Source organism: Moschus berezovskii, chromosome 2, assembly GCF_049115385.1.
Source record: "Moschus berezovskii isolate FMDL1 chromosome 2, NW_MosBer_1.0, whole genome shotgun sequence".
Classification (NCBI taxonomy): domain Eukaryota; kingdom Metazoa; phylum Chordata; class Mammalia; order Artiodactyla; family Moschidae; genus Moschus; species Moschus berezovskii.
This window is the reverse complement of record NC_142461.1, coordinates 13,917,550-13,942,533: the sequence shown is the minus strand read 5'-3', so window position 1 is coordinate 13,942,533 and position 24,984 is coordinate 13,917,550. Positions and strand designations below refer to the sequence as shown.

Here is a 24,984-nt window from a genome sequence, read left to right as displayed (position 1 = left end):
TCCCAGGCAAGAATACTGGAGTGGGTTGCCATTTCTTACTCCAGGGGGTCTTCCTGACCCAGGAATTGACCCCGCATCTCTTGCTTCTCCTGCATTGGCAGGTGGGTTCTTTACCACTGCACCACCTGGGAAGCTTCAGAGTGGAATATTAGGTGCATGTTCTTTTGAGATAAAACAGATTTCCAGGAGATTCTTCTCTTGCACCAGGCTCCTTGGAGGTCAGTTCTGCTGTAGGGGATGCTCAGGTGGGAAGGAGGAAGAGCCGGGGCTTTACTGTTCTGCTTCTCTTGACCCAGTTGGAACAGAAAGTGCAAGCCCAGGAGTTCTGCCGAGCGAGGAGGGGAGCTTGATGGTTCCCAGGGGTCAGTTATCCCATTGAGTCCACTCCTTAACTTGGTAGGCAAGTAGGGTAGGGGCTCCTGGCCCCATTCTATAGATGAAAAAACTGAGGCCCTGAATGATCACATGATTTGCCCAGGGTCTCAACATTCATAATTTTCTGAGTTAGGATGTCATAAGTTCATAGCGGAGTCCAGGAGGGAAAAGGCAGGGTTGGGAGGAGGCCCTGAAACTGGTGTTGGTTGGAGTGCCTCTGCTACAGACAAGGGCCGCCCACTCTCAAAGGCTGACTCAGCCAGGCTGGCTCAGAGGGAGCACTGGGTCAGCTTCAAGGGAGCGTTCTGAGGGAGCCCTGGGATAGTGCACTTGACATGGAGGTTTGCAGGGGTGCTGTGAAGGCAGGCAGGCCACCCACTTGAGGTGATAGCAGAAGGGCTGCAGAAGGCCTCTGGAGAGAACGAAAGAGACCTTCACTGAAGGGGTGAGAAAACTTCAGCAGATCAGAACACCGTCTACAAGAGTGAGGGTGAGGGGGGCGGAAGGCCTGGACTCAGAGGAGACCAGAGAATGGCATCTGTTGGGTGCACCTTCTGGGCCAAGCATCTGCTTTATATCCTCTCATGTCAGCTCTGAAAGGCGGGTTTAATTCTTTTCCTATTTGTAGACAAGGGAACCGGGGCTTAGGAGGTTTAGACTCGCTGGGCATCACACGGCTAGCAGATGAGGAGTCTGAACAGAACACATCTCAGCATCCTCTGTGGCCCTGGTGGACCTCTGGGAGGGCACCGGTTTCAGCAGTTGGGGGGGCGTCGGCAACAGCGGTGCTGACGCTGTGCAGGAGTGAGAGGAGCCGATAGGGAGAGTGGGGTGGTGTGCAGGCTCTGGAGGCCACAGCGTGCGTTTGAATCCTGCTCTGTGGCCCGGGGTCTGTGACTTCGCTCCCTGAACCACAGTGTCCACAAGCGTGAAATGACGCTTCTCAGGAGTGAGAGGAGTCAATGACATGGACATCAGGCCGCGTGTACAGGGCAAGTCCCTGGAGCGGAGGCCTTGCTTTCTTCTCTGGGCTCTCATTACGCAGACACTTGGAGTCAATCTTCTGAGCAGTCAGTGTAGGCCTGGTGCAGAGTCAGTGTCCACGATGCTTGGTGAGTGAGTGAGGAGATCAAGGGTGGAGCAGGGGGCCAGACCCAGCCAGGCAGTTGCTGGACTGGAGGGGGGGGAGGGGGGTGGGGGGAGGAGGGTCAGGGGAATCAGGGAGAGTGCCTTAAAGGAACCTGCACACCTGGACGACTGTCCTTCAGAACAGGAGTCCTCTGAACTGTGGGTCCTGGAGTCTACGCCATGAGTGATAATCACGGTGCCGTTAACATGGCTTTACCTATAGCTGAGGGCCAGCAAGCGTTCTGAGCGTTTTACAATATCCCCTCATTTAGGCCTCAGGATAACCCCACGAAATAGGTACTGTTATTATTATCTTAATTTTACAGATGAAGACATTAAAGCACAGAGAGGTTAAGTGACTTGCTGATGATCACACAGCTAGGAAGTGTTGAAGGTCAGATTCAACCCAGACAGTCTGGCTTCTAGACCACACTTTTAACCACTACACTGTATAGCTTCTCTGGGTACAAGCTGCAAGAGTCTGGCCTTGGGATGAAACCAAAGACTTCATAGTGAAAGTCACTGAGTCATGTCTGACTCTTTGTAACCCCATGGAATAGTCCATGGAATTCTCCAGGCCAGAATACTGGAGTGGGTAGCCGTTCCCTTCTCCAAGGGATCTTCCCAACCGAGGGATTGAAGCCAGGTCTCCCACATTTCAGGCGGATTCTTGACCAGCTCAGTCACCAGGGAAGCCTCAAAGACTACATCATTACCCTAATAATAACAGATGTGGGTAGAGCATTTCATAGTTTAAAAAGCATGTTAGAGTCTAGCAATTGCTTTCATGGTTGTGTTCTTATTTTCATCCTCCGGTTCTCTGTGAAGAAGATAGGACATTATCCCCTTTTTGCCAGTAAGAAATTAAGATCCCGAGGGGAAAAGTGACTTGTCCAATTAGTGATAATTTATTGAGCACTTACTATATACAAAGTCCTCTGCTCACATTACATCATCGAATTCTCCCAGCCCCAGGAAGTGGGTATTAGTAACAGTAGTATTCCCATTTCACAGATGAGGAAACTGAGGCTCAGGGAAATGACTTTCCCAGATCCCACAGCTTGTTAAGTGACCAGCTAGGACTCCATCCAGAGCCTGGGCTGATAACTCCTAGGCTCTGTTCTCAGTCCCTTCCTGGGCAGATGTTGACTCCTGATTGTTTTCGTCAACCTTCCAATCTTTGCTTCCCCACTTCGATTGTCCTAGCCACTCCTGAGATCCTCTGCTGCTGCTGCTGCTACTAAGTCACTTCAGTCATGTCCAACTCTGTGTGACCCCATAGACGGAAGCCCACCAGGCTCCCCCATCCCTGGGATTCTCCAGGCAAGAACACTGGAGTGGGTTGCCATTTCCTTCTCCAATGTGTGAAAGTGAAAATTGAAAGTGAAGTAGCTCAGTTGTGTCCGACGCTTAGCGACCCCACCGACTGTAGCCTACCAGGCTCCCCCGTCCCTGGGATTCTCCAGGCAAGAACACTGGAGTGGGTTGCCATTTCCTTCTCCAAGTGAGATCCTCTACACCTCCTTAATTAATTAATTCTCACTGCCTAAGTGTCATCTTCATTAATGTGCTTTCTACCGTGAGTTTTTGACTTAATAATATGGTATCGTTCATTGTACTTAATGGGGAGAATCTGATTAATCACCTTTATATTTATCCAAATGTCCATTTGTCTATAGCAGCCATGTCCTGGGAGAGCCTGGTTTATGGTGGATTTTTTATGTCTGGGTTGTCTTCCCCTACTCCCCAGATTCTCTATGGAGGTCGCCCCCCTCCCAGGCCTTCACTCCCCACTCTGAAGCCTGCTGAGGAATGGCACTGGGGATGTGCTGACAGTTTGGACATGGGAATGGGGCAGAGGTAGAGGGGGCATCTCCAAGAAGGTGGGAGCCCTAGGAGGGAGTCTCCAAGCATGGAGAGGGATTCTGACTCCTGCCTTCCGCCATCTGAAGAAGGCCTCGATGTCTTCATCAGATTGCCCATCTCCAGCCCCCTTCCCCAGACAGGGAGCATCCATCCATGGATTCTACCTCTGTCCATGGAATCCTTCAGGCAAGAATACTGGAGTGGGTTGCTATTCCCTTTTTCCAGGGGATCTTCCCAATCCAGGGATCAAACCCGAGTCTCCGGCATTGCAGGCAGATTTTTTTACCATCTGAGCCACCAGGGAAGCCCTGGCTAACCCAATCAAACCTTCCCTGGCTCCTGGGGCCAGTGGGATAAAGCTCTGGGTCTGAGGCCCAGCTGCAGCTGTTCCCACCCTGCCTCTCTCACTTCATCCATGCAGAGCTGCTCCAAGCCCTCAGGTGGTCCACACCCTTCCACATCTGGGGTGACTAACTTGTCCCAGTTTGCCTGGGACTTTGGGGTTTATCCTCTCAAGTGTTGGACCTGGAGAAACTCCACAGCCCCAGGCCATTCAGGATGGTGATCACCCCACCCACACCTGGGGGGTTTTGCCCATGCTCTTTCATCCGCTGGTGATTTCTTCTTTATTTTCCTTTCTTATCAAAGCATTGCTCATCAATGTAGCAACCTTACAGAAATCTCTCTAGTGGACTCTCAAAGACCCCCCTCCAGTTCCAGTCTCCAGAGTTAACAGTTTGATGATTCTTTTCCTTTCTTCTGCACGAAATTTGGGTCCTGCTGGGAATTCCCTGGTGGTTCAGTGGTTAGGCCTCTGCACTTCCACTGCAGGGGGCACAGGTTTGATCCCTGGTCAGGAACTAAGATCTCTCCTGCCTCTCGGCACAGCCAAAAGAAAGAAGGAAGGATCATGCTTCTCAGGTGGGCCTGCAGCCTTTTCACACCACGCAGCTTGACCCTCTTTCCACACCCCGTTGTAATGTCTGTGTTGGTTTCATCTTAGGGAGATGTCATAATTTACTGTGTGTCCTTTTGAGGGACGTCCGGAGGATTTGAAGTTTTTTGGGTTTTTTTTAAGTCCAAGGCCATTTTTTTTTTTTTAATGTATTTCTTTTTGGCTGTGCTGGGTCTTTGTTGCTGTGCGAAGGCTTTCTCTGGTATGTGCCGAGCGAGGGCTACTCTTAAGTTGTGGCGTGCAGGCTTGTGGGTTCTTTCTGGGCCAGGAGTCAAACCGCCCCGCTGGACCACCAGGGAAGTCCAAGGCCGAATTTAAGTATCACCTCTGTAAACCCTTCTTTAACCCTCCAGGTGGTCTCAAGTTTCTTTCTCATTTGTCATTATTTTAATAAAAACAGTTAACATTTGTGGAGTGCTGATTAACCGGCACTTGACATACGTTATCTCATTTCATTTTCGCAAGTCCAAAAAGTGCAGAGGCTTGGTATCCCCATTTTACAGATGGGGAGACTCAGGCTCACATGGCAGATAAACCCAAGTAGTGTGACTCCAGAGCATGCCCTGAATTGCCTTGCATGGTTTTCCCAAGGGTACACTGGAGTGGTGGTGCCAGGGGCCCGGGCCAGGCCAGATGCCCTTTGCTGCCCTGCTTCCCAGCTGTGCACCAGCCAGGTCAAAGCCCAGAGGTGTTGTTGCTGAAAGGCCAAAGCTGGTAGCCTACAAGGTCTAATTCACTCTTGCCAAGACCAAGAAATTCGGGGTAGGGAGGGCCTGGTAAAAGGAGCCTCCTGGGAGAGGGCAGACTTGTGGGCTTTTCTGGGCCTATAAGAAGGGTATGCCCACAAGCAGAAAGCAGAGTGCCAGGACTGGAGATTGGAGGTTGGAGGAGTGGGGCAAGGCCTGAACTTGGGAATGAATTTACAAATGTGTGTGCACGCTAAGTCGCTTCAGTCGTGTCTGGCTCTTTTCGACCCTTTGGACTATAGTCTTCCAGTCTCTTGTGTCCTGGGAGTCTCCAGGCAAGAATACTGGAGTTGGTGGCCATGCTCTCCTCCAGGGGATCTTCCCCATCCAGGGGTCAAACCCACATCTCTTACATCTTCTGCATTGGCAGGTGGGTTCTTTACCACTGGGAATCTAGAATACCCCTTGATTTTCTCAATGCTGCTGTCAAGTAGGCACCTTGTGCCCATTCTACAGAGGAGGAGACTGAGTCACTGGTCTGAAGGTCTTTCTCTGCACTGTCCACACCACCTCCCACTCTGACGCCTGTGAGTTTGGACCAGATGGTCAATGAGGAGTTAGGCACCCCATGAGATAGAGGGACCCTTTGATTTTAGACTGACCTTGGTATCACCCTGGGCTGCTAGGCCCAAGGGTTATGCAAATTAATGTAGATGGATGCTAATTAGGCCTCTTCAAGGCCTGTTCTTATGTAGCTGCCAGCTCAGAGGTATAGGGGGATAGATCTGCCCAGAAGGGGCCTGAGGAGCCCCCCAGCTGGGGATAGGTCAGCAGTCACTGGGATGAGGGGACGGTGTTGCCATGGAGACAGAGGCCAAGCCCCAGCCGCTGCCTCAGGACAGTTCAGGACTGGCCAGATGAGCCCGCTGAGACAGTCCAGGGCCTCTCTAACAGCTCTAAGTGTGGTCTCCGAGGGCTAATTATGTGGAAGGTAGTGACCAGCTGCTCCCTGGCTCCTCCAGGCCCAGATGAGGAAGGGGGCTGGGCCACAGCAGGTGGGTTTGAGGACAGAAGGATGGCAGTCTGGGGGCTTGGAGGCTGGGGAGCTGTCCTGAGAAGAGGGCGCAGCACTGGGGGGAACGGAGGTTACCCCTTGAGAGCAGAAGGCGCGGGGCTGTAGGGGTGAATATCCCAGTCTCCAAGAACCACGTGGTGGAGTTCTGTAAGGGCTCCGCCCCAGCAGACATTTGCAGACTCAGTTCTCCCGTGTGACCATGGGTAAGCCCCTTGGCTTCCCTGAGCCTCAGTTTCCTCATCTCTCAGGAGAGGTCATATTAAGAGATGTGGCCTGGGACTTCCCAATTGGTCCAGTGGTTAGGACTCTGCACTGACCTGCAAGCCATGTGGCACAGCCAAAAAAAAATAGCGATGTGACTTGAGTATGAGGGGCCGTATACAGTAGGTACTCAATAAGTGGCTGTACAATTCTAAGACCCATTGGGAGGGGTTAGTTTAGTTTTGGTGAGGGATTTCTTTGTATTTTGTTTTGTTTTTTCTTCCACACTGCACAGCTTGTGGAATCTTAGTTCACCAATCAGGGATTGAACCTGGGCCCTCGGCTGTGAAAGTGCAAAGTCCTAACCCTGAACCACCAGCGAAGTCCCTAGTTTTCTTGTGGGAAAGAGCGTCTCCTCTTCTTGCCCCCTCCAGCTTCCCTTGCTCCCTGGCCTGGACTGGGTGTTCTGGTATCTGTCCTGAGGAGGGGAAGGTGTCTTATCCAGTGAGGAAAGGAACTGGGCCCTGTGGACTCAACCACTGAGCTGTCAGCACTCAGCCCACAAAGGACACTCAAGAACCGTTGGCAGAATGAGTGAATGAGCTGATGTGAAGTGCTCAGAACAGTGCCTGGCACTAGTAGGAAGTTAATAAACATCAGCTGTTACTTCGCTGCCCATGGGAGGCTGGGCTGGGTGGCTCATCAGAGCAGAGCAGATTCTGTCCCCACCTCTGCTCTGTCCCTTCATATGACCTTGGCTGTCTGGAGAGATGTCTGGCGGGTAGGAAGAACAGTGGAGATAGAGATAAGAACTCAGATCTGAGCTCTGCCACATCCTGTCTGAGACACTTCAGGAGACTCAAGACGACTGCTCTGAGCCTGCCGAGTAAGAGGGGAACCTTCATATCAAGGTGGCCACACTAGGGCTCTGGGAGAGGGCTGTGATGACCCCGGCAGAACCTAGAGAGACAGGTTGTACCAGAGACTGGCAAAACCATCTTCTAGGAAAAAAGAGCCATGAGGCTCTGAGCAGAGGTCCCAGGATCCCAAGGCCTGTCCCCTTGCAGGCAGGTAGGCTGCAGCAACAGCAGGCCTAATTGGTAACCTGGAGCTGGAGTGGCCCCCACAGTGCAGATGAGAACAATGAGCCCAGAGGAGTTTTGCCCTTGGTCCCAAAGCACGTTCCCGTCACAGGAGATCTCAGATCCTGAGCCATCCAGGCGCTCTTCCACATAGTCTTGCGATAAATCAACAACATCTTACAACATTTTCTCTTAACTTTTAGAAAAATTGTAGCTTTGTTGTAAAACATCTCAGAAATCCAAAAGTGTTGTGTATTGAAAAGTAAAAGTCTCCCCTTTCCCACTCCCTAGGGAGAACTTCTCATAACCATTTGTTGTATGTTTCCCTGGCTCTTGATTCGGCATTTACAGTCACACACATCTTGGATCTGTCTTCTTTTTGTTTTTTTTGTTTTTAAACATAAATGGAATCATATTGTTCTGCAGCTCTTTTTTTTTTTCTTTTCACTTAACAGTGATAGCCTTGGACATTTTCCAGGAGGTTCCAGGCTGGGCCAGAGCAAAGAAAGGGAGAGAGAGTGTGTATTACGGGTAGGAGGAATTCCCCACAAGTCACTACACGCAATGGGTGGGAAACCAGGCAGAGAAGCCTCCATCCTCAGCTCCCAGAGGACTGTGGTATCTGATTTCTAGGCTTGGATTCTCTGAAGCCAAAGCCATGCTAGCTTGCTTATCACCAAATACCCTGCATTGTGCCTGGCACATAGTAGGTGCTCAATAAATACTTGTCGGATGAATTGAGTCCTTTTTAGGCCCGTCTTCCCTGACCCTGCCAGAGACTACCTGGTCTCCGTTGGCTGTACTCTTTCTAATCTCTTGCTGGGTGTTTATTTTGACTCACGCTCAAATGGCTATGGACGCCAGATGGACCCTGGAGAGGGGGTCCACCCCTGAGCTCTGAGACAGAGCTCAGAGAAAGAGAGAAGACCCTCCCCTTAGACAAGTCACTGCCCTTCTCTGCTGTCAGTTTGCTCACCTCTCTAATGAGGGGTTGGACTAGCGGGTCTCCAGGGGTCCTTCCAGCTCTGCCATCTGTGGCTTCAGTCCCACTACCTCATTTCACGGATGAGGAGCTGAGTCGACTTTAATTTTGTCAGCTGCCTCAGAAATCCATTGGGAAAAGGGAGGCTTGAGTTTGGGGATGCATCTAAGGCTGCTGCCATGTCCTAAGCACCAACTGTGTACCAGGCACCCGCTCTAGAGCTTCACATGCACTGTCCGGAATCCTCAGGGCATTTTCCCAGTGAGCAAACAGGCTGGCTCAGAAAGAGGGAGTAACTTGCCCAAGGTCACATAATGAGTCAGGGACTGATCTGGGAATGGAACTCTGGTCTGCCTAGAGCCCCCAGTGGTGAGCTCTTCCCACCTGAGCATCTCTGTGAACTAAAGTCAGTAAAGGAAAAAAATTAATAAAATGAAGTCAATAAAGGAGACCAGATTGGACCAAACTGTTCTCCAGGAACTTCAGGGTCCCCTTCCTCATTGTTTCCCCAGACAACCTGACTTCTGTATCTAAGTCCCCTGGTGACATGGCTAGAATTTTGGTTGACTTGCAGAACTGGCTGGCAAGGGCTTGGGCACAAGAGACTTCTGATGGGGTTCTGTTGCCCCAGGCTTAGCCCTCTCACTGCCCTCTCCCCCGGCTAGTTTCCTGGGCTGGGGTGGGCCCATCTGCATTACACATTCTTCACCCCTCAGCCCCCAGTCCCCCACCTGGTGTGGGGCTCCTGGGGTTGGCGTCTAGACAGACAAGAGCATCCTACTGAGAACAGAGGCAGCCCTGACTCGGGGCTGAAGGTTCCCATGGCAACTGCATCCCCCTCAGCTGGCAGCTACCCGATAAATAAATAATCAGGGATGGGGGTGGGGCACTCAGGGCCGGAGGAGGGGCAGCAGGGGAGCCTGGTGGAGGCTTCACTCTGGAAAGAGGGGTAGGTTAGGCTTGAAGAGGCCTGGGGGCTGGTATTGCAATCGGCCAGGTGAGAGAGGGTGGAGGGAGGAAAATGGGCAGATGTGAGAGATTCGGAAGATCAGAGAGCCGGGACGATGACAGACTGGGCATGCAGGTGAGCAAGAGACTGGGGCAAAGCTTAACTTTCTAGCTCATGCAGCTGGACACCTCATGGGGCCCACATCCCTGGAAACGGACCAGGTGTGGGCATGTTGAGTTCATGATGAACCATCCAGTGGGTACTTGGTTATAAAGGGGCTGGAGGCTTAAAGGACTGAAGCTGGCGGGAGGTCAGGGCACGCATTTGCTGGGACACGTAGGGTGTGAGGAGGGGCTGGGCTGCACCATAGTCAGGTCTGGGAGTGGAGGACGTGTGTGCCAGGCATGGCTCTTGCCGCTGGAAACGCAGCAGTGAACATCCCTGCTCGTGAAGTGTGCTGTCTAATACAGGAGACGGTAAATAAGGAGTGAATGGTATGTTAGTCAGTAAAAAGTGCCATGGAAAAAAATTAAGCGGGGGCGGGGAGGATGGCGAGTTCTGCAATGGAATATAATCTCACATGGTGCTGACTCTCCTCACGACCGGATGAGGAAGGTACTGTGAAACATACCCATTTTGCTGACGAGAAAACTGAGGTACAGGGAGGTTCAGTGACTTGCCCAGGGTTGTAGAAAAACCAGTGGCACCAGGGTTCTAACCCAGCTCTGCTCCTAATTTCCCAGACCAAATTGTTATAGAAGGTGGGTGGGGGAGTGAGTGGCAAGAAGGCTGTGAAGACATTTAATCAGCTTTGGATGTGAGAAAGTTGGGATAAATAAGGCATTAGCTGGAGGGGAAACGGGTTGTTTTTTTTAATAGAAGAGGCTTGAGATTGTGGATGATGTGGGCTCCTGAGAAGGTAGAGGAGAGAGTTCAGAGTGCAGGAGGAGGCGTTGGCCTTGGGTGGGAGGAGGGCTGGAGCCTCAAGTACGGGAGGTGGGGGTGAAGGAGACCAGGTCTTCACCCAGAGAAGGGGTGAAGGACACCCGGGAGGTGGAGGACAGTGATGAATATCATCAGGGAGAGTGAGTTCCCCAGGGAGCTTCTTGGAGTCGATGATTCCAGATCTCCAGGGGCCCCAGTCTGCCCCGGGGAGTGACTGCAGCAATGCTTGGCTGCTTTTCAAGAACTAAGAAAACTATTAATTGGGTTTATCCAGGAGTGGGCTTTTCCTGACATTCGTGATGAAAAGGCAGAGGAGTATGAGAGTTTGGGTTCGCTGATGGTGAAGTGAGGCCCCGTGATCCCAGCAGGCTGAGTTAGGATGTGAAGTGAGGAGAGGGCTGGGGAGCTGGCACCCTGGGCTGGGCTCGTCGTCGTGAAGGCTGTTGGAAAGAAGCTGGGGCGGTCCGAGAGGGGCTCAGGAATAGGTGACTTTGGAAAGCATGGCAGTTACGGGTGATGACCCAGCCCAAGAGGTGTCCGTGGACAAGGAAGAATGGAAGCCTGGGTCATGGGAGAGGCCTTGAGAGGCTGAGAGGTTGGGGTGCTGGAGGGGGTGCCCCCCGATGTTACAGTCAACCAGGGTGATGCAGGGATCAAGGAATCATCTTCAAGGAACAGACCTGACCTGGAGTGGATGATGAAGCCAGCCGTGGATGAGGGTGGGACAGCCACAGGGCTGGACAGTTCTGCCGGGCAGTGTGGGGACCCCAGGACCCCACCTTTGGGCCCGAGGAGCAGGAGATGAGAGAAGAGAAACAGGGTCACTGAGAAGACTACAGAGAAGCAGGGCCCTTGGGTGCAATGTATGGGGGGGTGGGGGACCCCTTAGCAAAGGCACTGAGGCTGGAGAGACACTCGCTGGTGTGGAGGGGCTCGTGCAAGGAGGCCGGGGAGGTCTGGGTCAGGAAGCGGCACAGAGGGTCATTCAGATCAAGGGCAGAGAGGACTGAGCGACGGGCAGGAAAGTGGGACTTACTCTGTGGGCGCTGACAGATCCAGACAGGCTGTGGGGCCGAGGGGTCTGGATCTCGTCTGCCCTTCTGGGGCCAGTTACCACTCATCCTACTTGTCTGGGGTCCTGGGCGATCCATGAGTTGGCTGGCCCAGAGGCCGCAGGGATTACCCCGGGCTCTCTGGGCTGCATGGATGACAGAGTGACTCAAGCAGATTTGTGCTTTAGAAAAAGCACTCCACAGAGGTGGTCGGCAGCCTCCCTCTGGCAGGAAATCTGGCGGGAGGCCGCAGCACTTGCCCACAGAAGCCTCATACCAGCTCACGGAGGAGACCCAAGAAGCCAGCTTGCTCTGGCCTGTGGGCTGACCAGGTCACAATTTCCCCAAAGTCATTTTTTCGCTCTCACTGCGCATGCACTTAAACTTTTTGCAAAGGGATAGGTTGCTGTTGTCTCCACACAAGTCCTCTCATCAGAGGAAAAAGGACACTCCAAGGCCAGTTATGATTTACACCCACTGCAGGCCTCAGACTAGTGTTTCTAAGCTGGTGGAACCAGATGGGGCAGATACTCCTGTTTTTTGTTCTTATCTTTACTTGTTAATTAGCTGCATATCAGTGCTGCGGAAGCAGGACTTCTGGAGTATTTTGACTCGGTTTTCGAGTAAAAAAGAACAGCTTTAGAATTGGGATTTATATATAAGACATGGAATCTCAATTAACATATTTATTTAAGTTGATGTCTGCATCACCTTTGGCAGAGGAGGCAGCATCGTCCAGGCCTGGGTTATCACACTGATCACAATGGTCTGTAACTGTCCGGTTTTCCATCCATCTCCCCACCTAGGCTCTGAGTTCCCAAAGGGCAGGGGCTGCAAAATATTCACTTCAGCATCCCAGCGTCAGCACAGGCCCTGACACAGACTCAGCTTCTGTGAGTGAATGAATGACGGACCCTGGATGCATGAGGGCCTGTCGGATGTCGGAGGGATGACAAAATGGATGTGGATGGTTTGATGAATGAGTGGGTGCGTGGTGGATGCAAGGCTGGAGGGATGGCTCAGAGTGACAAGAACAGCTAGTGCTCCATATTCAGTGGAAAGAGAGGTCCCTTTGGGCCAGGCAGGAAGTCTTGCTAGGGAAGGAGAAAATTGTGCTATATTTTGAAAAATGAGAAGGACTTGGGTATAGGAAAAGGGAAATGATAGTGGAACCTCAACTGTTATTTCATCTGCTTGGGGGCAGAAACTGACCTGGAATAAAGAGTTGAGCCAGATCCTAACAGCCCTCAAAGCCCAACTAAGAAGCTTTGACTGTTAGGTCTTCTATTAATTAACTACCATATATTAAGTCTAATAGTTTATCCGATGTCTCCATATCCTCACAACTTCCTAGGGGAATTACTGTCTTCCCCATTTATAATGAAAGAAATAGGCTCGGCGAGGGGAATTAATTTGTCCTGAGTCACACAGCAAACTGCAGTTTGAACCTGCGTTGAGTGTTCACTCCATCAGGGAGGTCCCTGAGAACATAAGGGTTTTGAGCAAGGGCCAGGGTCGGGGTCGGGGTGTGTCAGATTTAGGTAGTTGTGTCCAGGCAGGGTGTCTCCCCAGCGACACTATGAGCCTGGGCAACTCTGTCACAATCTCATTTCTAGGATCCCATGCCAGCTGAGTCTAGAACACCCATCTGGACCTCAAACCACCAGGGCTCCTGGGCCTCGCAGGGTCAGGGTAGAAAGGAGAACAGAATTGGGGCGGGAGCTCTGGGCGCAGGCCACTGGATTCAAGACCAGAAGGGCCCTTAGATAATTCAGTCTGGCAGCCTCTGTGTATGAAAGAGGAGCCCAAGACCCACAGAGAAGGGAGCCTGCCCACGTAAACCAGGAGTCAGTGTTAGAACCTCAACCAGAAACCACACGTCTAAACTCCCAAGCCAGTGCCAACCGGGAAAGGTGGCGTGTTGGTGCTAAGATGGGACAGAAGGTAGAGAAAGGCAGAACGTCTGCCTGGCTCTGCCACCAACCCGCTGTGTGACCTTGGGCAAGTCACTTCCTCTCTCTGAGCCTCATTGTTGCCTTCCTCTGAGATAATGATCTCAGCGGTGCCTTTCTGCCAAGAAGTATCCAATGAGAGATGAACTTGGAAAGCTTTTTACAGCCTGCAGAGCCCTGGGAGGGGAGTCACCAGCAAGAGGCAGGCTGGTGCCAGGTCAGTGGATGCCAGGGTTGGGCCTGCAGCTTCCTGGGCCTCTGCCCAAGCTTCACCATCTGTGTGGTACCATCACCTCCACCTCCTCCTGGCTCCTGGCTAGGAAAAAGCCTTCTGGGATCTTATTTTATTAGGATTATCTCTCCCTACCTCGACAGACTCTCTTCTCTCTCCTGTGTAGTCAGGACTCTTGGGTATAAGTGACAGAAATCAGTACAAGGAGGGAGAATTCGTTTAGTCGTGGCTAGATCCTCAGACCCAAAACAAGGTCTCCCAGGCTCTCCCCTTGTGTGTTCGCTCTTCTTTCCTCACCCTCTGTCCCTTAGCTCTGGCTTCCTCCTCCAGCAGGCTGTCCCCTGCGTGGTGGCAAAGACCGTCCCCAGGAGCTCTCAGCTGACACTACACCCATCCGGGTATCTTGGCAGACAGGCAGCATCTCTCTCCTGATGCCCCAGCAAATATCCAGGCAACTCTCAGGGGCAGAGCGCAGAGTGAGTGCCCATCCCTGAGCAGATCACTGTGTGCTGCTTATTTAATTAGACTTGGGTCCCGAGCCCACCACAAAAATTAGTACACGTGGACTGAGGGTCTGGGAGGCAGTTTCCAAAACAAAGAGGTAGGTTCTGTCAACAGAAGAAGGGATATGGGACGGTCAGTAACCATTGGTATCCTTGGTACCTTTGTTCCTAAGTGTATCAGCTGAAAGGTTGAATCAGGGGCTGCTGGAAAGAGAGTGTTGATTGAGTCCATACCAGTTACCTCCTGCTGCTTAACAAATCCCTCCAAAATGTAGTGGTGCAAAACAACCATTTTAGGGAGTTCCCTGGCAGTCCAGTGGTTAGGACTCAGGGCTTTGACTGCCATGGGCCCAGGTTCAATCCCTGATTTGGGGAACTAAGATCGCACAAGCTGCACAACATGGCTGGAAATATAAAAACAGTAATAAAAACCAAAAGCAACCGCTGGATTTAGCTCACAATTCTGTGGGTCAGCTGGAGGTTCTCTGGACTAGTGCCATGTCTTTGCTCTGTTGGCGGGTTGGCTAGCATCTGAGTGATCTGGTATGGTCTCACTCCTGTGTGTGGATGTGGCTGTCGGCTGGGATGCCTTGGTTCTTTTCCCCGTGCCCTCTTGTCCTCCTGGAGGTGAGCTTCAGCTCTTTCAAAAGTTGTTCTCTGTGTTATCAGTATAAAAAGTGGGCAAGCTCCAATGCACTAGCATTTTTCAAGCTTTTTCACCTGCTTCCTCTTTGCTCAGATCTCATTGAATGAAGCGAGTCGTGTGACCGAACACAAGCGTTAGTGTGGGAAGGCACTGCCAAGGAGCACAAAGTCAGTGTGGAAGCAGGAGGAGAAAAAGGAAAACACATCCCTTTCTCTGCAGCCCATGGATCCCCTGGGACAGGACAACCTCCAGAGTGGGGTCCTTAAATGAGGAGACTCAGTCCTGCAGGCCTGGGTCCTCCAGGGCCATGGCTCATCCCTAGACCAGTGCTAAGAGGAGCCAGTCTGAATCCTGACTCCACTAAGACCCACCCCCCAGGGAAGCTGCAGGTGCCAGGCGGGGAGGCTTCTTGGCAGGGAGGAAGGTGTTCTGAACCCTGGCTCCTGTCTCCCATTAGCCCACCCCAAAGTGATCGCCAGGGCTCCATTCCCCTCTCATCCTCACCAATTTGTTCTTACCTCCCAGCATCCTCTTGGGTACTCCAGGGCTGGGGTGACCTTGAGACGTGTGTCCAGTCAGGTCATGGAGCCTCATCACCCTGGTAACTGGTGTCCCCTGCGCCACAAGGTTGAGGAGGAGGCCCCGTCTTCCTCCTTTAGGGGGTGACGTGGCCTCGGCCTGCTCTTTCCCACAGGTGGCTGCGCTGGAGCGGCAGATCTTTGACTTCCTGGGCTACCAGTGGGCTCCGATCCTAGCCAACTTCCTGCACATCATGGCAGTTATCCTGGGCATCTTTGGCACCGTGCAGTACCGCTCCCGGTACCTCATTCTGGTATGGCTCGCTCGGCCCCTCCCCAGACCAGCTCCCTCTTTCTCATGCCCATCCATTCCCACCTCATTCTCCAGCCAGAGCTGTCCCCCAACCGGGGGCACCTAGACCCCTGCCTGAGTCTTGGCTCCAGCCTGGCTGCTGATATCCAAATCCCAGTGCTTCTTTGCTCAGTGGAGACAAGATTAGTACTTTCCTAAAGAATTTTCTACAGAAAAGTCCAACTGTTAACCAGATGTATCTTTGAGTGAGTGCTTCCCATGTGCCAGAGCTTCCCTGACAGCTCAGCTGGTCAAGAATCCGCCTGCAATGCAGGAGACCCCGGGTTGATTTCTGGGTTGGGAAGATCCCCTGGAGAAGCGATAGGCTACCCACTCCAGTATTCTGGCCTGGAGAATTCCATGGATAGTCCATGGGTCGCAAAGAGTCGGCCACGACTGAGTGACTTTCACTTTCACACTTCACTTTCCCATATGCCAGGCACATGCCAAGAGTTTCACCAGCTTTACTTACCTTTACGACAGCCCTGCGAGGTGTATCTTACTGTCTTCATTTTCCAGATGAAGACATGAGGCTCCGAAAGGTGACAAGTCCTCCTTAAGTCACTCAGCTAATAAGTGGCAGGGTTAGAGCATCGCTGCCAGAGCAAAGGCTCCTGCTGCATCACCACGCTGCCCCAGTAGGTCCGTGTGAGGGGTGCACTTGGTCTGGTCTGGTTTCTCAAGTTGCTTCAGGAAGACTTGGCTCTTGTCCCTTGATGTTCATCAAGCATGCGGTCTAGAAAGGCTCGTGTGATCTGAGGCCAGTGCCTCCTGCGCCCAGTCCCAGGAATACATTGTGTCCCTGGCTCCCCCCACCTACTCCCTCTTTCTAAGTCCTGGTCCTTGAAGATCAAACTCCTGTTTTCAGCTGGTCTCATCCTCGTCTGCTGCTCTTCCTCAATGACCCATTCACACACCTGTCTTGAAGGAAAAGGCTCTTTGGTAGGTTTGCTTCATAAATGCCTGACACCTCAAATACCGATGATTTGTAATCTCATGACCCTTCCACCCCCGAGCCCACTCACCCTCATTGTAGGGTGAGTTTCCCCACCTCCCACAGGCTCAGTTCCAGAAACCAGGTGAACAGGGCCCTTCCAAAGCTCTCCCTCACCTAAGAGGACTCTTCTCTCCAGTCCTCAGGAATGCCCCAGGCACCTCTGTAAACAGCACTGTCTGCCAGGAGGCTGCCACTAGAATCACAGGCATAGGATTTGGGTGGAAATCATCCAGCTCCTTGGGCTTCCCAGGTGGCTCAGTGGTCAAAGAACCCACCTGCTAATGCAGAATATGTAAGAGATATGGGCTTGATCTCTGGGTTGGGAAAATCCCCTAGAGGAGGAAATGGCAACCCACTCCAGTATTCTTGAAAAATCCCACGGACAGAGAAGCTCCGTATTCAGTCCATGGGGTCACAAAAGAGTCGGACACGACTTAGCAACTAAACAACAACATCGAGCTCCTCTCTAGTTCTTTGCCATATGTAGGATGCCGCCTGGTGTCTGCTGTTCTCTACAGAGTGGATAGGATTACCTCCCAGAGGACTTGGGTTTGCATGCCAGCCCTACCTCTTCCTAGCTGTGTGATCTTGGAAAACATAAACCTCTTCTCTGAGCCTCAGCTTAACTTTAAAGAGAAAGACGGTGCTTTCCCTGCAGGGCTCTCGTAAGAGAGCCTGGTTGTAAGATGATTTATAAACTGAGACGTGCTCTCTGAGTGAGGCATTGCCATAGTTTCCCCTGCAGAGGTCTCTTTAGTCCATTGACCCGCCCCCTCCCCACTCCCCCAGGCCCTGCCCTGACCCCCCTCCTCTGCTTTCCCCAGTATGCAGCCTGGCTGGTGCTCTGGGTTGGCTGGAATGCATTTATCATCTGCTTCTATTTGGAGGTTGGACAGCTGTCCCAGGTAAGCCTAGGGCCTGGCATTGTCAGAGGGCAAAGCCTGGCATCCCCTGCCCCGAGGGCTCCTGTGGTGTGGGTCTGGGGTGTCATCTGCTAAAGAGAACACTCTCTACACATTGGAGCCATCTGTGCTCCCCCCACCCCTACATTTTCGTTTCTGGCCTCCTCTGTACTTCTCAGGAACAAATGATGACGCTGAAGGGCGGTCTGAGTGAAGATGGGTTGGGGTTCCGGTTGGTCACGGTCTCAGAAGAAGCCATCAATATGTCATGACCCAGAAATCTCCTCTTAGGCTTCACACACGTTCAGTGCAAAAGAAGTGAACACGCAACATGCTTTGTATGGCTTAGACCATGAAGATTTGAGTCCAGTTCTGACCGATATTTTTCAGATGAGAGACTAGGTAGTAGAGTCTGTTCTGGGAAGACTGAACAGACCATGTCACGTGGAGAACTGTTGAAGAAAGTGGAGTATTTAACTTGGAGAAGAACTAATCCAGAGGCCACAACTCCTAGTTTTAGATGGAAAGGAGGCAAAGTATATGAATGAGAGCGCTTGGCTTCGTACTGTAGCTGGATTTAAACCCCAGCTCAAACGTTTCCTAGCCGTGTGACCCTGGGCAGGCGGCTTACCCTCTCTGACCGTCGGTTTCCTCATCTAGTAAGTGCAGGTAATAGAAACTCCAATTTCATGTGGTTGCGGAGGGAGATCGCACATCTCAGGCTTGGCAGCCAGTGGGCATGCAGCGAATGTTTGCTAATGGACCCTGTGAGTGACTGGATTGAGAAGCACAGAGATGCACACGTGGGTGAGAACTGATCTAGGCCAGCCCCTTCTCCATTTCAAAAGAGGAAACCGAGGACTAACGAGAGGAGAGGTCTGCCCAGGGCCACACACAGGGAGCAGTGGAGAGGCTGAATGAGCTGTGAAGAAGGTCTGTATTGGGGATTTCACTAACAGCTGGAAAAGGGGAACCGGTCACCATTAATATCCTCTCCAGCCCTGAAATTCCGAGGCTCCTGTGGGGCTGTAGCAGTCCGGCATGATCATCTAGCGCCACCTACTGGCAAAATGTAGATTTGCAGATGCAGACCATACCTCTCATAAATCAAGCCAGGAAGGGAAGCTGTTATAACCCAGGTGTGAAGTAGACATTTATATAAGGTCTCCTGGAACCTGGGAAGGATCTTCACCCTCCCCCCAGCTCAGTATCCTAGGCCCCTCTGCCCCTAGGACCGGGACTTCATCATGACCTTCAACACATCCCTGCACCGCTCCTGGTGGATGGAGAACGGGCCAGGCTGCCTGGTGACACCTGTCCTGAACTCCCGCCTGGCCCTGGAGGACCACCATGTCATCTCAGTTACCGGCTGCCTGCTTGACTACCCCTACATTGAAGCACTTAGCAGTGCCCTGCAGATCTTCTTGGCTGTGAGTTTCTGTCCCCCTGCCCATCCCAGCCCTGCCCTTGGCACTAACACACAGAAAGTTACATAACCCTCTTTCCTCTTAACAAGCCAGTAAGATATCGCCCAGGTCCAACCGGAGAAACAAAGAGGTAAAATAATCACTTGTTCAAAGTCACACCCAGAACGGAGAACAGAACCAAGTATATTAAGTTTAAGGCACAGTCATTAAACTTGGGAAGTTGTTATGGGTTTGCCTTCCTCTCAGCACATTTGGCCCCTCCAGCCAGGGTGGGCAGGGCCAGGCAGGGGGTGAAGAAAGAGCTTCCCACTCCTCCCTCTCTTTCTGATGCGCTGTGTCCTCCCCCAGCTGTTCGGCTTCGTGTTCGCCTGCTACGTGAGCAAAGTATTCCTGGAAGAGGAGGACAGCTGTGAGTGCGGAGCCCCTAGGGAAGTGGGGACCCCACGCCGTCAGCACCCTGGACAGGGGCCCGAGCGGGAGGGAGTCCTGGGTCAGTTAAGGGGTCCCTCTTGGGGCTGGGGAAGAAGAGACTAGGCTGGGTGGGGATCTGCATAGCCGGCCCATTCTGGATGAGGACCCAGAGGTGCCCAAGCCAAGGCACTGCCCCACTACCCGCCCCTTAGGCCCTGTCCTGTCCCCCCGGAGAGTCCACAGCCTCACTCCAGTCAACCACCACCCATTCCCAGTTCGTCCCACTCCAACCCCCGGAAGGTCTTGCCTCCCTGCTGGGGTTCCCCCACCCCCACCCCCCAGCCTTTTCCCTCAAACGACAGCCCTCCGCATCTACGCTCCAGCTCTCTATCTCAGGCCTTGGCCCATCCCTCGGGATGTTACAGCAAAGCTCAACCCCTCAGGCCCTGTACCGGATCTCGACTCAGGTTCCCCCCTTTCAAGACCCAGGCTCCCATCACCTCGCCTATCCACAGGACCATCTCTCTAACCACGTGCCATCTCCCCTTCCGCAGTCGATTTCATCGGCGGTTTTGACTCCTACGGATACCAGGCGCCCCAGAAGACGTCGCATTTACAACTGCAGCCTCTGTACACGTGAGTCATGGCGCGGAGCCGTGTCGGGTGGAGGGACCCGGGCATTAGTGTAGGAGAAAGAAGGGGTGGGGGGAGCGGAGAGGGCAGGCGGATCTCTCCGCCTCCCTATTCAGTGGTCCGCTTCCCTAACTGGTTTTTGTTTCTTGCAGGTCTGGGTAGCGTTTGCCCCACGCCCACCCGGGCGGCTAGACTGACGGCCGCTGCCGCGAGCTCTGGCCAAAATGGCAGGCGCGCCCCCTGGCGGCTCCCTGACTGACTGCAGCCTGAGCCGGCTGGATCTGGGTCTGAAGCGGACTTGGACTTGGCCCTCAACAGCCTGGACTTGAGGGGTGGGGCGGGGAGCCGGGTGGGGCGGGGAGAATCGCGGGGTTTTTTTTTTTTTTTAATCTCAGCCTTGATGTGTGCGGGAGACCCCCCCGCCCTTCTCCAGCCTCCCCTTTCTCCCTTCTTCCCCCAGCATCCTGTCCCCTGTCCAGAGGGAAAGGGCAGGAGAGACACACACACCCCATCTCGCCACATTTGTTCACCAGCCCTGGGGAAAGTTCCCCCGAACCATGAAGAGGAGGAGTCCCGGGGTCTAATCGCAGCTCCATCACTCACTCTGTGTGACATCTGGCAAAGCCCTTGTCTTCTCTGGGCCTTAGCTTCTCACCTCAAATAATTAAAATAATCCCTTAGTAAATGGAGCTCTTTCTAGCCTTTTCATTTGACTCGCAATTCTCTTGACTATACTGGGATTTTGCTATAATCCCCATTTTGAAAATATGGAAACTGAGTCCCAGAGATGTAAAGCAATTTGCTTCAGGTCACACAGCTGGGCTTTTGGTGGAGGCAGACCTTGAACACAGTGTATCATCTGTAGTTTCGGACTCCAAAACCCAGTGTCCAGTTTCTGAATTCCATTTCCAAGCCCCTTTCCAACTTGGACACTCTAGAACCCATATGGCATACCCCACTCTCACATACCACCGCCACCACTTGCCAACGCCTCTCTTAAAGCAATATACCCGTTCTCTTGTTGGAAACGGGATAGACGGATCCCAGAGCCCTGCATTCAGCCTGACCTACAGGGAAGCCTTCTTAGATTTGGCCTCTGCCCACCCTTGGCAAAGCTTTTGAGCTTTCTCTAACAAAGAGGGGACACAACCCCATTGCCCTACTCCCTTCCAGGTCCCTGAGGCTGCTGCACCCATGACCCCTCACCCCCTCAGCAATTTTGCCAACCTCTAAGGACGCCATCCACTTCATCTGATGAAAGATCAGTGGTTCCAGCATGGAAAAGGGCTCAACTGTGCTGCCCGGCCACCAGTGTTGAAAGATCACCAGCGTTCATGATCTCATCGGTGTCCAGAAGCAACTTCTAACAACCCCAGAAGTTGTTCCAGAGAGGCAGAATGGGGGAGGGGTGCCACTGGGGAGAGGGGTCTGGAGGGCCAGCACTCTTCCTTAAGAGCACGTCGACGTAAGGGCTCAGTCTCCGCACCTCCCTCCTCAGACACCTCTGAGGACCCTGCATCCCGTGTGCTGGCTGGTGAATCTGAGGGCAGGAGAATCGGGCCTTAGCTTCCAGTTTGTGAAACAGGAGTGGCCCTGGCTTAGGAAGGAGGGTGTGAGGCCCGGGGGAACCAGGTGGAAGTACAGACGGTCGTACACCTGAGCCCCTCCATGGTGACCAGTCCTCACTCTCCATGCTCTAATCTGCCATCCCCTCCTGTCTAAGACCAAAATATCCTGAACTCGGACCCCACCCCAACATCTCATGTGTAGGTCTGTGCTGAAGAGCCAACCCTGGGCATTTCTTTGGTCACTACAGGACCTGAGATCAGCCCTGGTCAGCTACAGGTGCAGCTCAAGAGGGTGACGGTTCCCTCCGGCCTGGCTGCTGCTCTGCCCCTGGGCCAACTCCTGCCTTCAGCCCTCTCTTCTCCCACTCCCAGCCAGCTGTCATCTCACCCTGAACCCCTTTTCTACGCAGCAGGTTTAGCCACTGGTGCTTTGAAGCCTTTTGTTTTTATAAGATGGTGTTTTTTTTTTTCAAGGAGACCAGGTTTTCGTCTCACTGGGACCTTGCAAGGCAGGGAGTGTTGCCCTGGTATTTCTGTGCAGCTGGGTTGATTAAAGACGGTGTTTTCTTCTCTCTTCCTGTCCTCCTGCCCATGAGTCAGCAGGGTCTTCTAAGGGAAAAGTCTTTGTATGAAGGGTGGGCAGAGGTTGGGAACCTATGTCACTGTCATGATCAAACATTCCTGGGACACTGCTCTGTGCCTCTGGCTGGCTCTGTGGCTTTGGGCAAATGATCCTCCCTGTCTTTCCTGATCCATAAAATGCACAGAGGGGATTAGATCAGTGGTTCCCAAACCTGGCTTCACAATCCCTTGGAGAGCTTTCTATTTTTCTGATTAAGTGCATTTTAAGATTATGCTTTCAAATATCATTGGCATCTTGGCTCTGCCTCTTCTGATGATTCTGTTGCTGACTTGGAATAAACTGGCAGACAGTGCTTTAGACAGATTCCTGCCTCCCAACTGGGACATCCTGGCTCTTTTTCTGACCATCCCGCAAGAATCAGTCTTTTGAATTTTAAACATTTATTTTGTGTGTAATTAAGTAATACGTATAAATGGCGCAGAATTCAGAAAATTTCAGGGGGCTATGTACTCTTCACCTATTTTTTGTATCTTTCCAAAGATAGTCCATTTTTTTAAATTATATAAATTTTCCCCCCTTTTCACACAAATGGTAAAATATGTTACTTACTCTTCAACTCTACTTTTTTCAACCTAACTCTTGGAAATCTCCCAGTAACACATGTGGAGCTGTCTCCCATTTTTCCACAGTGATTTGGTAGAACTGAGATTTTTAAGATCTCCAGGTGACCTTGCAGTTAGGGCCAAGAACCAGAGGTTCCACATAAGCATGCCAGGTCCACTATGCCAACCTCTGTGGACCACTCCTGGTTGTGGAGTCAGAGGGAAATAAATCAAGGAGTTTCTGTCTAGTGGGGAGCCCATGGAGTGGTCAGGAAGAGGGTGGATGCTGATGGCAGGAGATCACTGCTCAGGACAGTTTAGCATGAAAGGCAGTTGTTAATAGGTGCTAACAGCATGAGCAAAGTCAGGAAGGAGGAAAGCCTGTGGCGTCCACGGTAAGAATGGCCAGAGACGAGCTAGCTGGAGGAAGGTTCAGTGGGCAATGTATTAGATTTCTATTGCTGTCATAAATTATCACAACTTTAGTCTCTTAAAGAAATACACATTTGTTGTTATCTTTAAAGTTCACTAGAAGTCCATCATGGGTCTCACTGGGGTACAATTAAGATGTCTGGAGGATTGCACTTCTGGAGGCTCTAGGGGAGAGTCCATGTCCTTGTCTTTTCTAGCTTCTAGAGGCTCCCTGCGTTTCTTAGCTCTTGGCCTCCCTCTTCAAAGCCAGTGACAGCACAGCTCTCTGATCCTTTTCCCATCATCACATCTCTAACCACAGCCAGGAAAGTTTCTCCACTTAGAAGGATCTGTGCCCAGGATAGTTTCCGCCTCTCAAAGTCTTTAATCCCATCTACAGACTCCCTTTTGCCATCTATCACATTCACAGTTTCCAGAAATTAGAATGTGAACATCTTTCTGGAGGCAGGAGGTCATTATTCTACCTTCCACAAGGAAGGAGCGCTATCCTGCAGCCCTGAATGTCAAACCAGAGTGCATCAGAATGTCAAACTCGGAGGGTGTGGGTGTCGGGGGGCGGGGGGGGGGGGGCGGGTAGGGTAGCTATTAAAGAACTTTCAGCAGAAGTTACTCAGTATTGTCCTTTAGCGAGAACTGGCAGGGCTGAAACAGTGAGTTGGAGGAGGGAAACAGGAAGCAGTGTTTTGTCTGAAAGAGGTTTAGGGTTTCTCTCTTCTCTGTGTAAACGTGTGTTCTTGGAGGTATGTGTGTGACCAGGAGCTCTATGTGTATAAACTTGGGATGGCCCCTGCAGTAGAGTCACGATCAGCATGAACTGCAGGACTCGGCATCCCTTGGTCCCTGTTCATCACTCTAGAAACTAGTTAAGCCTGCCTTCCCACAAAGCCCAACACAAGGACTTCCCTGGTGATCCAGTGGTTAAGAATCCGCCTGACAATGCAGGAGACACAGGTTTGATCCCTGGTCAGGGAAGATGCCACATGCTGCAGGGCAACTAAGCCCGTATGCCACGATTACTGAAGCCCACGCACCCTAGAGCCCGTGCTCGGCAACAAGAGCCAGGGTAATGAGACGGCCACGTGCAGCCAAAAAAAAAAAAGCGCAGCACAGCTTCTGCCACCCTGGGGCCATTTCCCAGCAACCTCTGCACATTCGAATAATTCAGCTAGGATGGATCTTCCAATGACTATTGAGCCATAAAGGTGCCCAAGCCATTCTTTGAAGCACTAAAATACGAATTCCCCAAGGTGCATTTGACAAGCACAAGAGTCTCCTGGGATTTGTAGACAGACTAGTGTTTGCTTGAATAAGTTAGGATTAGGTCTTCTTGTTTAAACAGATTGGGAATGAGGGAGTGCCTGACACCAGACCTCATTGCCTTATAAGGTTCATTACTCCGCAGGCTACTGGCGCTGGACAGGCCAAGCTTCTCAAGTTTACAGAGCATAAGAATGCCTTAAAAATCCAAATTCCTAAGCCTGATCTGAGCCACACTGAACCCAACATATAGACAGCAGCAGGAACCTATGTTTCTCCCAAGTGCCCAGAGTGATCCAGGTTTGGGAAATTCTAGAACCAAGTAAAGAGGCCTCCAAATATTTTTTAAAAACTTCCCCCCCGCTCCAGGGTCATGGTTGGCCTACCCAAAATATGCCTGCCAGCCCCTGTAGAACTCTACTCTAAGACTCTCTAAAGTTTAAATTTAATTTGTTAACACTTGTTACAGTCTTAAATTTTTTAAAAAATGGGTTAATCATGTCAGAAGTTAGGATCAACTCTTGAACTTTAACAATGACAACTTCACCACTAGGTTCAGTTCAGTTCAGTCGCTCAGTCATGTCCGACTATTTGCGACCCCATGAATCACAGCACGCCAGGCTTCCCTGTCCATCACCAACTCCCGGAGTTCACTCAAACTCATGTCCATCGA

The 24,984-nt window shown here is 51.9% G+C and overlaps 1 protein-coding gene across 1 annotated transcript in view; it reads left to right on the top strand.

Annotated features, from left to right (window-relative positions):
* Positions 1-23,584, top strand: part of NKAIN1 (sodium/potassium transporting ATPase interacting 1) — a 47,760-nt gene extending 24,176 nt beyond the window's left edge. Inside the window, exons 2-7 of the mRNA XM_055398399.2 lie at positions 15,324-15,461; positions 17,321-17,401; positions 18,631-18,828; positions 19,174-19,234; positions 19,791-19,872; positions 20,022-23,584. Of these exons, the coding sequence (XP_055254374.1) occupies positions 15,324-15,461; positions 17,321-17,401; positions 18,631-18,828; positions 19,174-19,234; positions 19,791-19,872; positions 20,022-20,031 (570 nt within the window). The 3' untranslated portion in view covers positions 20,032-23,584. The remainder of the gene's footprint in view (positions 1-15,323; positions 15,462-17,320; positions 17,402-18,630; positions 18,829-19,173; positions 19,235-19,790; positions 19,873-20,021) is intronic.
* The last annotated feature ends 1,400 nt before the right edge of the window (positions 23,585-24,984 follow it).